Raw genomic sequence first — 14,621 nt, forward strand, 5'->3', positions numbered from 1 at the left:
ATTGTAACTGTTTTGTAACTTTGGAATAAAGGTTTTATTTTAATGTTTAACAGACCATTGTATTTTAATATTTTGTTGGAAGCCGCCCAGAGTGGCTGGGGAAACCCAGACAGATGGGTGGGGTATCAATATTATTATTATTATTATTATTATTATTATTATTATTATTATTATTATTACGGTTGACACTTTATATCAGGCTCTTTGGGGCAATTGCCCTGGGCCTCACACAATCAGCAGGAGGGAATGATATTGATACAGTGGAATGAGAAGGGGGGGGGTAAAATAATATTAAGTGAGCCCCCCCCCCCGGGCCAACCTCTGTTTTAAAAAAGGACCTGCGCTGCTTCCAGGCAATCAAGAGATCCTCTGAATCCACAAAGGCTAATAACTCTTTTTTCAGGCTGCCATTTTTCTGGTTCAAACTCAGGTCTTAAATTGATAGTCAGTGTGGTGAATTACATTATTATTATTATTATTATTATTATTACCACCACCCCTTTCTACCTGACGGGACTCAGGTTAGCTTTCCCCCCTGGCAGTGTAGAGGTTCAGAGTACTGGACTCGTTCTCAGCCTAACCTACCTCACAGGGCTGTCGTGAGAATAATATGAGATGGGGGAGAATCATGGATGCTTCCTTGAGCTCCTCTGAGGAAATAGGTCGAATATAAATGCAAGGAAAAGCTGTGCCGATTCCACGGCCCCAGTCCATTTTATGCACAATTAAGCATCTCAACTTGGACGAGCCCGATTGTTCAGCAGAACGCCAGACTGTTCTTTTCAACCTGCTTTTTCTCTCTCCCTCCGCTCCCCAAAGCGGTTAAGCGATTTCTATACCGACGACACAAGTTCATTTCTCCAGCTGAGAAGGTGTTAACGCTGGTGTCAAAAGCTACGTACGACTAGCCAACTTGCTCCACGGTCTAGGAAAGAGGGACTGTAAAATGTTCAAATTATAGAACTGCAGAAATGGGAGTGGACCAAGGGTCATCTAGTCCAACCCCTGACAGCCTCCCCCCCCAAATTCTTTCATACATATAGAAATCAACTGGAATATAAAACAGTAAATATTTATTTGACAGCTGCGTATTGAAAATATACGATTTCTTCCTTTTCTCTGCCAGATACTCGGATGCTTGCTTGCTAACAATGTACGGGTCTTGTGTTCGCTTCGGCAGCACATATACAATGTACGGGTCTTGTCTTAACCCTACCCATGTTCAGTAGCCTAGATCTAGGACTTTAAAAAAACAGCACAAACCAGCCTTCTGGCCTGGGGGCTACAAACACCACACCACCCCAACCCACTCCATCAGAACATCAGCTATATTGGTGGGAATGACATTTATAAGCCAGCTGTGATGCCCCAGTAGCAGTTTGTTCTTGACTGTAAGGTCTTTGGGGGCAGAGACCAGTTTTCTTCTCCATTCTTTGCAGCACACATCACAAACAATCCCCTTTGTTCCCCCCCTCCGTCCCCCGTTAACTTCCACAAAAAACAAGATGAAAGACACTCCACTTTTTTTTTAGTTGTGCATCTCAGATGAACAAAACTCTTTTTGTGCTGGTTTGAATCCCACCCGCTCGAAATACTATACCCCGGAACTTTTAAATTTCTTTATTTAAAGAGTTGGCAACTTTACACGTTTAACAAATGGCCTGGTTCTCTTAGGAAGGGCGCCACAGAATTGTAGAGCTGGAAGGGTCTTCTAGTCGAACCGCTTGCAATACAACGCTCGCAGCTGAATCACCAAAGCACAATTAATTTTCTCCCAAATTCCGACCAGCGTGTTATAAATCCCATTCAACTCAACGGGGCTTACTTCTGAGTAACCATGCCTAAGATTGCACTGGGTTGGTTTTTTTTACAGGATCTAGGGCAGGCACCCCCAAACTGCGGCCCTCCAGGTGTTTTGGCCTACAACTCCCATGATCCCTAGCTAACAGGACCAGTGGTCGGGGAAGATGGGAATTGTAGTCCAAAACATCTGGAGGGCCAAAGTTTGGGGATGCCTGATCTAGGGCTTGGTCGCGTACCGATCTCTCTCAGATCAATGGGGATTACTTCCAGATATATACAGACAGGACTGTAGCCTTCAACAGGTAATTTCCCCCCTTGTAGCTCAACCTTCCCCCCCCCCAAAAAAAACCCCTTAGCAGGCAGTCCATTGGGGACTGTTCCAATTGCTATTTATTTCTTAAATTTGTATTCCCACCCAGTCCACCTTTTCTTCCCCCACAGGTGACCCAGGGGTGATTCCCAGGCAGTCTCCCATCCAGACACTGACCAGCCCCACACCTGCTTAGCTTCAGCGTGGGGGTCGCCTCAGATCACACACCTTGGGACTAGGAGACAGAAGGGGTTATTTCTCCAACTAGGGACTGTTGGGTAGGATTTTCCTCTTTTAAAATTCATTTCCTATGAAAAGGCTACAAAGTCTAAGCTTTGACACTATCAAGACAAAAACTCACCTCTGCGCTTTATACATTGATATGTTAACAGACAGCATAAAATTAAGAAAGAGCAACAGAAATATTTCAATGCGTTCCCCCCACCTCTCCACATCCAACGGGGCATTTGTGTTTACTTAATACGACCGTTGCTTCCCCCCTCCCATCCTTGTTACGAGGCCAAAGTGGGCCTTTGATACAGATGACGAAAATCAAGACTCCCAACAGGCAAAACAGAGGTGTCACGCACTGCATGCTGGGATATGTAGTCCTCCCAAGCAGCCCTAGGCTTCCGATTCCCAGCTGGCAATCCTATCTATGGGGAATGTTCTCAGAGTAGGGTGAATCCCATTGAAAGGATGACACAAAGGGGTCCTACAGAGGAGAGCTGGGGATCCTGTTCCCACACTTCCTCCCCCCCCCCCGATATTTCTGCACTACAACTTCCATCATCCCTATGCTGCAGAGGATGATGGGAACTGGAGTCCAGCAACATCCAGAAAGCTACAGCTTCTCCCAGCCCTCTTGAAAGGAGTCAGGCTCTGGCACAAGATCTGTAGCCTTGCCTTGTGCATGAATCCGTCAACAAGGCGCAAATATACCCAAACCCATCCTTGTCCAATCAATATTCTTCTCCAGGTTCCCCTGCGACACCTATTTGCCAAACATCCAATGTGCAAGGCAGAGCTGGGTGTCCCAAAGCAGGGCTTTTATGGTACATAGCATGGATCCTACCTACACCAGGGTGGAGGAGCTCAGGCCTGGGGTCTGAATCTGGCCCTGAAGACCTCTATATCTGACCCTCGGATCTGTCCCCAGGCCTCAAGGTCGGCCCCACTCCTGGCGTGTTTGTGGGTGGCCGGAACATGCTCGGGTGTGCTTGGCCTGCTGTTGTTGTTGTTTAGTCGTTTAGTCGTGTCCGACTCTTCGTGACCCCATGGACCATAGCACGCCAGGCACTCCTGTACCAAGGCGAAATTTCTATTTGTTGCTCCGCCCATTTTTGCCACTGGCTCCGCCCACCGCTGCCACGTGACCCCTGGAAAAGAATGAGGTGGGAAAGTTTCTTCAGCTACGAGATCAGAACGGATCCCAACCGCCCTTCCTTCTGGCCCTGCAATGAACCACACGGCCCTCCGTGCACTGCACCCGTCTCACGAAAACCAGGACTTCAGGACAGTGCCATTTGGCAAGCCCCGAAGAGGTTCTGTTTGGAAGCACAGGGAGAAGACTTGGGGACGCTCTCTTAACATCTTGCCCGACAGGCGTTGCACGGCCATCGCTGCTCGGAAACCCTCCCTGGCCCTCGCTAAATATCCTGCAAGATCAGTGCTGGGGAAAATCTCCATTTCAGGAGATCCGCCTGCTTTCCTAAGCAACCGGCGAGGCGACGGTGAATGTGTTGGGACGTGCAAGATTTCGCCTCGAGGGAGGAAGGAAAGTTAAGAAAGGAAAGCTTTTGCACCAAAGCCAGAAACAAGAGCTCTAAGAAAACCGTCTCTTCACGCCTGTTACCTCAAGCATGGAATATATAGCTTCTCCTGGCAGGGCAAAAACCCAGGAGACCGTTTCTGGTGGGGGGCAGAAGTTGGGAAGGTCCACTTCTCACGCCATGGCTGTTCTACAACCAGATTAAACCTCTTCCCCCTCCCCAAAAGAAACCCCGAAGTCCTCTGGAAAGGGTCTTTCCAAAATCCTAGAAATCAGAATCGAGGTCCAGCAATTCCGCATCCATGAGGTTTGTCCGGGAGTGCATGGGGGCCGGCAGCTCCCCTCGCCGTCCCTGGGCCTGCGGTGCCCTGCGTGGGGTGCTGCTAAGAAAGGCAGGCCCCGGGGCCACGCTCCTGGGTGGCGGCTGGGGGAAGGTGCCGCGAGGCAGAGGCTGCCGGCGTCCCGGGAAGAACCAGGCGCCGCTTCCGGGTCCTGCCTCCTCTGCAGGGCCGTCATCCGGGCAGAAGGGGTGGCCGACGGGAGGCAGGGCAGCGCTGTTCCGCCGGCAGCTGGGGGCAGATGGGTGCTCTTGGGGCGGCCCCCTGGAAAAAGGGTCCTGCTGGGGCAGAGCCGCGGGCCGCCAGGCCGGGTAGGCCCTGGGCGCAAGGATGTCGTTCAGGGCCTGAGCCTCCCTGGCACTGGCCACAAAGCACTTGGTCTTGGGGAGCTGGGGGAGGCGGGGGACGGAGCTGAGGCGCTGTGGGGTGAAGGGGTCCAGGTCGTAGGCGGGCCCCATGGGGCAGACCTCCTTCTTCTTCCGGCGCTTTTTCTTCTTGCGGCTCAGCTTCTTCTCCCGCCGGGCGGACAGCTCGGTCTCCACCAGCCACAAGTTGGCCCGCTCCTCAGGGGGCACTGTGTGGGTGGGCAAAGGAAGGGCAGAGGCAATGGTTAGGGGGGGTATGGGACCTCCGCCAGAAGCCCCCCACCCCAGCACACCCCAAAACCCCAAATCGCTGCTTGCTTCTGGATGGCTGATTCGTTTCACAGCACTCCCAAGCCGAAACCAAACATCCAAAGTGCTATGGAGGCACTCTAAACCACCATGGTTCCCCCCTGCAAAGGATTCTGGGAGCTGAGGGTTTGCTAAGGGCGTTGGAAGTTATGAGGAGACCCCCGTCCCACCGTTCTTCTCACGGAACTACAATTCCCAGAGAAGAAGAAGAAGGATTGATTGTTGAACAACTCTGGGAATTGAAGGAAAGGCCACATTCAGAGTATATATCTCAAGAGCTGGGATACAGCTTGAAACCGTCATGGCTTCATCCCCAAAGGATTCTGGGAGCTGAGTTAAGGGCACTGAGAGCTGTCAGCACAGGCTCTTGTTGCCCTCACAGAACTACAATTCCCAGAGCTCCCCGTGAAGAAGGAGGACTTGTTGTTAAACCACTCTGAGCCCAAAAATAACAGTTTAGGGAAACATCAGGGAAATGCCATGAACTGCCATGTGAAACGCAGCCATAGATAGGCGACACCCAGTATTATTATTCTTTTGTAATGTTGTTATCGTTGCTTCCCTTGATTGGTCTATACGCCAAACAGAATATTACTGAAAGAAAGAAGAAAATAAGCAGGATTACCTGGCGTCGCTACCGGAGTGACGGAGACATCTTGAGACAAGATGGCTCCCCTCCTGGCTACCATCTTGGTCACATGCTGGGCCCAGGCAGAGGAAACATCTCCTGACGGCTCGTCGATGTCGAAAACCATACCAGCTGGGAATTTTTAAAATAGATATAATGATGTATACAAATAAAAGGGGGAGGAGGATAAAAAGAAATGGGGTGGGGAATAAAAATTTACTTAAGAGAACACTGTAAACAACTAAAAACTTTTGGCAGGATTTGAGTAACGCTTGTAATGTATTAAAAACTAAGGTAAAAACGGACTATCTTAAGAAAAATAGGGAAAAAATATGATGCAGTAGAAGAAGTTTGATGATGGAAAGCATGGAGGAGGGGAGGGAAGTCTAAGGATTCAGGGAATCCTATATGTTTATGTTTTTGATTATTGTTTATATTCAAATGTATATTGTAAAACTGAATAAAAAAATATCTAAAATAAAATACATGTATGCAATACCAAGATAATGTTCAAGTGCGATAAGGGTAAAGCCAAAAACAAAGTTCCGTCCAAATATCCCTTCATTCAATAAAGAGAAAAGAGCTTTTACAAGTATTATTTGTTTCTAAAGGATAATAAACAAACCGGAAAGCAAACTACAGTAGAACCTCTACTTACGGCCGCCTCTACTTGGGCCCGATCCAAGTTGCGACTGCGGCAAACCCGGAAGTAAATACCGGAATTGTAGTTCGGCATAATCTGGAGGCAGCCCCCCAGTGCCAGATTTACATATAAGCTACACAAGCTATAGCTTAGGGCCTCACTCTCTTGGGGGCCCCAAAATTTTTTAAAGGAAAACAAACTGGATGTACATTTCCAAAATAAAAAAATTAAACCTACATACAGCAACAGTGTTTGTGTTGTGTAGGCTCCTATGATGTAAGTCATGGGCCCCGCCTGCTAGCCTGCTCCCTAAAATATCCCTGGTTTGCTCCTTTCTATATATATAGGGTGCCTACATTCTGCATGGACTAGTTCAGGGGTCCCCAGACTACGGCCCGGGGGCCGGATGCGGCCCAATTAGCCTGCCAATCCGGCCCGCGGCGACCCCCGCCGCCCGCCGCTCGCTCTTACGGTGCGCAGCGTGGCAGCGCTCTTCCGGGTTGGGAAAAAAGCGCCGAAAATCCTTTGTGCGCATGCGTATGGGCCTCTCCCGACCCGGAAGAAGTCATTTCTGGTGCACTTCTGGGTTGGGGGAGGCCCACGCGCATGCGCACAACGGATTTTCGGCACTTTTCCCACCCTGGAAGCGCGCCGCCGTGCCAGTAAGCGCCCGTGCGCATGCGCACGGGCGCACACTCCCCCGCCCGCCGGCCCGCACAGGCGCGCGCTCCCCCGCCCTCCGGCCCGCCGCGTGATCGGCAGGGTGGGAACCGGCCCAAACGCCGGTAAGTCTGGGGACCCCTGGACTAGTTGGATGGAAACATGGGCTAATGGCTTTAGATACCTATTAGGTCCATCAATTACCACATAGCATATATTCAACACAAAAAAAAGCAGCAATTTGTTGTTGACAAAAGACAGCTGGACATATAAAGGGGGCCCATTACCTTCAGTAGCTTGGGGCCTCATCAAACCTAAATCCGGCCCTGGGCCCAGCTGTGGGAGGCTGCCCTCCATCGTAGAATCATAGAGTTGGAAGAGACCACAAGGGCCATCCAGTCCAACCCCCTGCCAAGCAGGAAATACCATCAAAGCATTCCTGACAGATGGCTGTCAAGCCTCTGCTTAAAGACCTCCAAAGAAGGAGACTCCACCACACTCCTTGGCAGTAAATTCCACTGTTGAACAGCTCTTACTGTCAGGAAGTTCTTCCTAATGTTTAGGTGGAATCTTCTTTCTTGTAGTTTGAATCCATTGCTCCGTGTCCGCTTCTCTGGAGCAGCAGAAAACAACCTTTCTCCCTCCTCTATATGGCATCCTTTTATATATTTGAACATGGCTATCATATCACCCCTTCACCTTCTCTTCTCCAGGCTAAACATATCCAGCTCCCTAAGCCGTTCCTCATAAGCATTCTTGACAGATTCCTATCAAGCCTCTTTAGATACCTGCCGGAGTGGAGCCCCACTGCACCCCTTCCCTGTGGATATACGTACCAACCGGCCCCTCATGCGAGACAGTCCTCAAGCTGAAGGAGAGCTCCTGGTTCGGGTTCTGCTGAAGCTCCTGGCGCCTGGAAAAGGCCTTGGCAATCATCTTGCTCTTCTTCAGCCTTTTGGGCTCGTTGCTGCTCTGGCCTGTCAGTCTGCGGAGGGGGGGGGAGGGGGAGGAATTATTTACTTCATAAAATTTAAACGCCACTTGATCGGGGGGGGGGAAAATACCCAAAACCCTCAAAGCGATTTACCAAAAAAAAGAAAAAGTAATAAAATCACCCCTGAGAAAAATGACCAGCGATAATTTTAAGACATTCACAAGTTAAAAACTGGAAAAATAAAAATGATTGGATTGAAGGTATGTGCACACGAACACACGAACAAGTTGTGTACAAATGTAGACTTGCCATGGTGAAATTTAACAATATTTGGAATTCATTTTTATAGATACCATATTAGATTAAGGTCTGGTTAACTACAATATCAAGATTCCACCTCAACATTAGGAAGAACTTCCTGACAGTAAGAGCTGTTCGGCAGTGGAATTTGCTGCCAAGGAGTGTGGTGGAGTCTCCTTCTTTGGAGGTCTTTAAGCAGAGGCTTGACAGGCATATGTCAAGAATGCTTTGATGGTGTTTCCTGCTCGGCAGGGGGTTGGACTGGATGGCCCTTGTGGTCTCTTCCAACTCTATGATTCTAAGCCATCGCCCCCCCCCCCCTTTTGTAACGTACACAGCATTCTTTTTTGTGTGTTGTTTTCTACATGGGTCCTATTTCTTGTTTCTTATTTTTTGTGCACTTGTATTTTTGTACTTTTTGTTTTCCAAGAAAGAACATAAAATTTTAAAAAAACCAGACTTAAAAAAAAAGATTGAAAGGCGCCTCAAATTTCGAAACTGCTGGGCAGGATTGTCTAAACAAAAATTGTTTCAGCAGGCACTGAAAAAAGTGTCGCGAAAAGAGTGCCAATCGACAGGGAGTTCCAAAGTTTAGCTGCTGCCAGACCAAATGATCGAGTTTTGGGTCGGCCGGAAGCCCCGTGCAGAGCAGCTGGTGCTCTGGCGCCTGGAAGCCACAGGATGGGCTCAAAATTCAAACCCGGGCTTCTTCCAAGGCTGGCTGGCTGGGCCCAGCTCTTACCTGCCCCAGGTACGCTTCCAGATGAGGAGGGTAGCTTTGGTCCACACCCAGGTGCTCATGGAAATCCCCGTCCCGAACATGGCAAAGAGATTGATCTTCTCCACCAGCAGGCTGGGGCGGTTCTTGATCTCGCAGTCAGGGATGGGCTTGTTGGTCTGTGTGGCGATTGTCACGTTGGCCTCACATCTGGGGGGGGGGCAAGAATGGAGAGGAAACTTGCTGGGTGGGGAGGGGCAGGCAGAAAATTACAGTGGTTCTCGAACAGAATGCGTTCCGGGAGTCCAAGGCGAGGCTTCCGATTGACTGCAGGAGAGTCTTGCAGCCAATCGGACGCCGCGCCGGACGTTTGGCTTCCGAAAATCGTTCGAAAACCGGGACACTCACTTCCGGGTTTCGATCATTTCGAGAATTCGGGAGCCAATTTGTTTGGGAGCCAAGGCATTTGAGATCCAAACTACAACTGTATTACGATTCTTACCATTAACTTGTTTGTTGCCCGCCCTAAGGTCCCAGAGAGGGTTTACCACAGGGGTCCCCAAACTAAGGCCCGGGGGCCGGATGCGGCCCAATCGCCTTCTAAATCTGGCCCGCGGATGGCCCGGGAATCAGCATGTTTTTACATGAGTAGAATGTGTTCTTTTATTTAAAATGCATCTCTGGGTTATTTGTGGGGCCTGCCTAGTGTTTTTACATGAGTAGAATGTGTTCTTTTATTTAAAATGCATCTCTGGGTTATTTGTGGGGCATAAGAATGCGTTCATTTTTTTTTTCAAAATATAGTCCGGTCCCCCACAAGGTCTGAGGGACAGTGGACCGGCCCCCTGCTGAAAAAGTTTGCTGACCCCTGGTTTACCGCATTAAAAACAGTTCAGAACAACAGACAACAATAAAAATAAGGCGGTTGTTAAAACACACACCTCAAATGTTAAAAGCAGAGGGGGAAGGAAGCTTAGACCTCCAAACAGCTATCTTGAATTTCAAGAGGTCTCAGGAGATTGCAGCTGCAAAGTTAAGGTTGCAATCCTGACGCATAGACCTGGGAGTAAACTCTACTTGGATTCTGAGTAGATATGGTAAGGCTCAACCCCCTGCGAAGACACATTTTTTCTTGTGCGAGTGGAGTTGGAATTCTGGGATTATGTGTGAATCCTATTAGACAGGGGTGGGGAACCTGTGACGCTCCAGATGGTGAACTACAACTCCCTATAGTCAAGGATGATGGGAGTTGTAGTCCAATAGCACCCAGAGGGGCACAGATTCCCCATCCTTCCAATAAAAACCAATGAGAGTTTGCCTTTTTCTTTTTTAGAACTATTTCCCCCCCCTCTTCAAATTCTAATTTACAGTGGTACCTCGGTTTACGAACACCTCGGTTTACGAACTTTCGGTTTACGAACTATCCTAACCCGGAAGTTAGTAAACCGAGGTGCCGGAGGTCTACTGAGCGTCCGATGCCTTCGGGGAGGCCGGGCATCGGAGCAAAGGCCAAACCTCCCCAAAGGCATCGGAGCGTCGGATACCTTCGGGGAGACTGGGGCTTCGCTCCGATGCCTTTGCGGAGGCCGGGGAGCGTTTCCGTGACTGGGCTGCAGTCACGAAAGTGCTCCCCGGCCTCCGCAAAGGCATCGGAGTGAAGTCCCGGCTCCGATGCCTTCCAGAGGCTGGGGCTTTGCTCCGATGCCTTTGCGGAGGCCGGGGACCGCTTTCGTGGCTGCAGCCCAGTCGCGGAAACGCTCCCCGGCCTCCGCGAAGGCATCGGAGCAAAGCGGTTAATCCGTTCTAGGGGGTGTTTTTCCTCGTCTAGAACGGATTAATCAACTTCCCATTACTTTCAATGGGAAAGTTCACTTCGGTTTACGAACACTTCGGTTTATGAACAGACTTCTGGAACCAATTGTGTTCGTAAACCGAGGTTCCACTGTAATTCATTGTTTAACCAACACATCGGCTAAAACTCATACGATCCACCAGAGATTTCTTTAAATCTGCAGAGATTATCGGTTTGGGTAGAACCCACTCATACGGCAGCCGATTCCAGTGAAAGCGCTTAAATAACCTTCCGCTGAAACAACCTGAAAAAGCCCTCAGCATGAGATGGGGCTGTATGACCCCCAGGGAAGTTTCAAACTTTCGGTGCATGCATGTTGGTGACAAAACTACGAGAATGAAACCAAACAGTACGAGTCGAAAGATGCTAGGGTATCAAAGGGACACGGGTGGCGCTGTGGGTTAAACCCCAGAGCCTAGGGCTTGCCGATCGGAAGGTCGTCGGTTCGAATCCCCGCGATGGGGTGAGCTCCCGTTGCTCGGTCCCAGCTCCTGCCAACCTAGCAGTTCCAAAGCACGTCAAAGTGCAAGTAGATAAATAGGTACAGCGGGAAGGTAAATGGCGTTTCCGTGCGCTGCTCTGGTTTGCCAGAAGTGGCTTTGTCATGCTGGCCACATGACCTGGAAGCTGTACGCCGGCTCCCTCGGCCAATAACGCGAGATGAGTGCCGCAAGTCCAAAGTCGGTCACGACTGGACCTAATGGTCAGGGGTCCCTTTACCTTTAGGGTATCAAAAAGTACTACTCATAGCCTGAAAATTGTTGTTGTTTAGTCGTTTAGTCGTGTCCGACTCTTCGTGACCCCATGGACCATAGCACGCCAGGCACTCCTGTCTTCCACTGCCTCCCGCAGTTTGGTCAAACTCATGTTCGTAGGTTCAAGAACACTGTCCAGCCATCTCGTCCTCTATCGTCCCCTTCTCCTAGTGCCCTCCATCTTTCCCAACATCAAGGTCTTTTCCAAGGATTCTTCTCTTCTCATGAGGTGGCCAAAGTATTGGAGCCTCAGCTTCAGGATCTGTCCTTCCAGTGAGCACTCAGGGCTGATTTCCTTCAGAATGGATAGGTTTGATCTTCTTGCAGTCCATGGGACTCTCAAGAGTCTCCTCCAGCACCATAATTCAAAAGCATCAATTCTTCGGCCCATAAAATAAAGTCCCCTTTACCCTGAAAATAAAGTCCCCTTTACCCTGCCGCTGTCATATTTTGATGCTTTCTTCCAGACAAAGGTTTGTGTGTAAGAAACTGAGTCTTACTGTGGGGGAGGGGGTTTGTTCTTATTGTTTTGTTGTTTTGGTTTAAATATTTATCCTGTACAGTGGTACCTCGACTTACGAACGACTCGGCAACCGAATTTTTCGACTTGCGAATGGGGGTAATGGCCGCGTGCTTACAAATGTCTCGACATCCGAAAGAAAACCGCAGCGGTTTTAGATAGGGATTTTTCGACTTAAGAATTTTTAGATGGGGTTACTTCGACTTACAATTTTTTCCATTTCCAATGCATTCCTATGGGAAATCACATTTCCAATGGCGTTTTTCGACTTGCGAATTTTTCGACCTACGAAGGTGCTTTCGGAACGGATTAAATTCGCAAGTCGAGGCACCACTGTATTTTATTCTGTGAACTTCCCTCAGATCTTCTGATGAAGGGCAGTATATAAACTGAATAAATAATAAAAAAACATACTGTGATTCTGGACATCGTCGCAGAATCTGGATTTCCTGTTGTCCAATTCAGACTGGGCATTTTGGTGGAGGTGGGATTTGTTTTACAAATACCCCATTTCCCAGACTTGGTGTTGGCACACGAGCACCTGCCAGGGGTCTTCAGGGCCCACTGAATCCCCTATACATCCCAGTGCTCGATGGCTGGGAGCGTGAAGTGCCATATTGATTTCCGACAATGCCCCTGGAGTGTTGCTCCATCCCAGCCTTTGCCTCAGATCTTGAGCTACACAGCATGGCACCCGAAAGGCAGGTCAGCCCCTAGGAGACCACCCACGAAAAGTGCCACCCACGAAGGCTGCCCGTGGCCCACCACCTAGGGCAAGAGTGGAACATGGGTGGGCACCCACTACTCACAAGACGTACTCCCGGAAACTCCTCTCCCACTCCGCCTGGTTGAAGAAATCGTAGAAGTGGCACCCGAAGGTGATGAAGACGAAGCCGAACGCCAGGAAGCCAAAGATTCCTGCCGTGGGGGGAGAAAGAACTCGAGTCCGTCACACACCAACTACTTCAGGGCACCCAGGAAACGGCCACTTCCTGTGAGGGTGCTGCAAAAGGTGGCAACAGACCTGCTTGCCAGAACACCCCACGCTGGCCTCTGTCCTGCCCCACAGGTGTCGTATTTCCCCCCTGGATTTGTAAGATTTTTGTATTAACATTTTTCCATCGTGCGGTAAAGTTAGAAATAGGAAAAGGACGGTAGGAATAATGAAAGGGGAAAAGCGAATCTCCGTGCTGGTGGTTAAGGGTAAAAAGGGTGGATACTGGGTTGCCGTTTTTATTTTTTATTAGGTTTTGGGGGGTTTTATATCTTGATTTCATTCTGTGAACCGCCCAGAGACCCCTAGGTATAGGGGGGTATAAAAATTCAATAAATAAAGGAAGAGGAGGAGGAGGAGGAGGAGGAGGAGGAGGAGGAGGAGGAGGAGGAGGAGGAGGAGGAGGAGGGGTTGGCAGAGAGAGAAAATAGGTGCTCCCTGTTCACATTTGGGGCTCTGACCTCATATGCTTTTGGCTTCAGCCCCCAACAAACACACAAGACGTAACCAGCTGTGCTCTTACATAAATAAATAAGTTACAGGTAGGTAGCCGTGTTGGTCTGAGTCGAAGCAAAATGAAAAAATTCCTTCAGTAGCACCTTAAAGACCAACTAAGTTTTTATTTTGGTATGAGCTTTCGTGTGCATGCACACTTCTTCAGATACACTAGAAACAGAAGTGTCAGACCCTTATGTATATACAGAGGGTGGGGGTGATGGGAATGGGTGATGGGCTGATGGGAGTGGTAAACCTGGGATGGCTGTTAATGACTGCTGATTACTGCAATTAGTCCTGGGGGGGGAGCAAGAGCTGAGGAGCTAAAGAAAGCTTGATCATGCATAATGAGATAAGAATCCGATGTCTCTATTCATCCCAGGTGGCTCCATGGTTTTAAGCTTGGTAATGAGTTCCAATTCAGCAACTTCTCTTTCCAGTCTGTTCCTGAAATTCCTCTGTAATAAAACAGCTGCTTTGAGATCTTGTATAGAATGTCCTGGGAGATTGAAGTGTTCTCCTACTGGTTTCTCTGTCTTATGGTTCCTGATGTCAGATTTATGTCCATTTATCCTTTGGCGTAGGGTTTGGCCTGTTTGTCCAATATAGAGAGCTTGGGATGAATAAAGACATCGGATTCTTATCTCATTATGCATGATCAAGCTTTCTTTAGCGCCTCAGCCCTTGTTTCCCCCCCCCCGGACCATTGCAGTCATCAGCAGTCGTTAACAGCCATCTACAGGTTTACCACTCCCATCAGCCCATCACCCATTCCCACCCACCCCCACCACCCTCTGTATATATATAAGGGTCTGACACTTCTGTTTCAAGTGTATCTGAAGAAGTGTGCATGCACACGAAAGCTCATACAAAAATAAAAACTTAGTTGGTCTTTAAGGTACTACTGAAGGAATTTTTTTATAAATAAATAAAATATATTATTCACTGTATCATACCAAATAACTTCTAGAGTTCAATGGACATAACTCATAAAGTTCATCGGAGTAAGCAGAAGACCCAGTAGATCAGTTCATTCACGCGGTCCATACATGTACTAGTGTCTATTCCACCTATTCCACCTGGGTTTTTGTATGTTCATAAAGTCCAAACAATCCACATGAGAGCTTGTTACAGTTCCACAGAATCCTTTCGCGGAGTCTAGACAAGGATTTCCGGAATACTGGCCTTGTTTCACTGTCCTGGGCTTCATCAAGTTCATATGGGAT

The 14,621-nt window shown here is 48.9% G+C and overlaps 1 protein-coding gene across 1 annotated transcript in view; it reads right to left on the minus strand.

Annotated features, from left to right (window-relative positions):
- Positions 1-1,053: 1,053 nt before the first annotated feature.
- Positions 1,054-14,621, minus strand: part of SMO (smoothened, frizzled class receptor) — a 29,273-nt gene continuing 15,705 nt past the window's right edge. The window contains exons 8-12 of the mRNA XM_060279761.1: positions 12,716-12,824; positions 8,804-8,989; positions 7,664-7,812; positions 5,522-5,656; positions 1,054-4,796 (exon numbers count right to left, since the gene is read on the minus strand). Of these exons, the coding sequence (XP_060135744.1) occupies positions 4,150-4,796; positions 5,522-5,656; positions 7,664-7,812; positions 8,804-8,989; positions 12,716-12,824 (1,226 nt within the window). The 3' untranslated portion in view covers positions 1,054-4,149. The remainder of the gene's footprint in view (positions 4,797-5,521; positions 5,657-7,663; positions 7,813-8,803; positions 8,990-12,715; positions 12,825-14,621) is intronic.

This window comes from Zootoca vivipara, chromosome 10 (assembly GCF_963506605.1).
Source record: "Zootoca vivipara chromosome 10, rZooViv1.1, whole genome shotgun sequence".
NCBI lineage: Eukaryota > Metazoa > Chordata > Lepidosauria > Squamata > Lacertidae > Zootoca > Zootoca vivipara.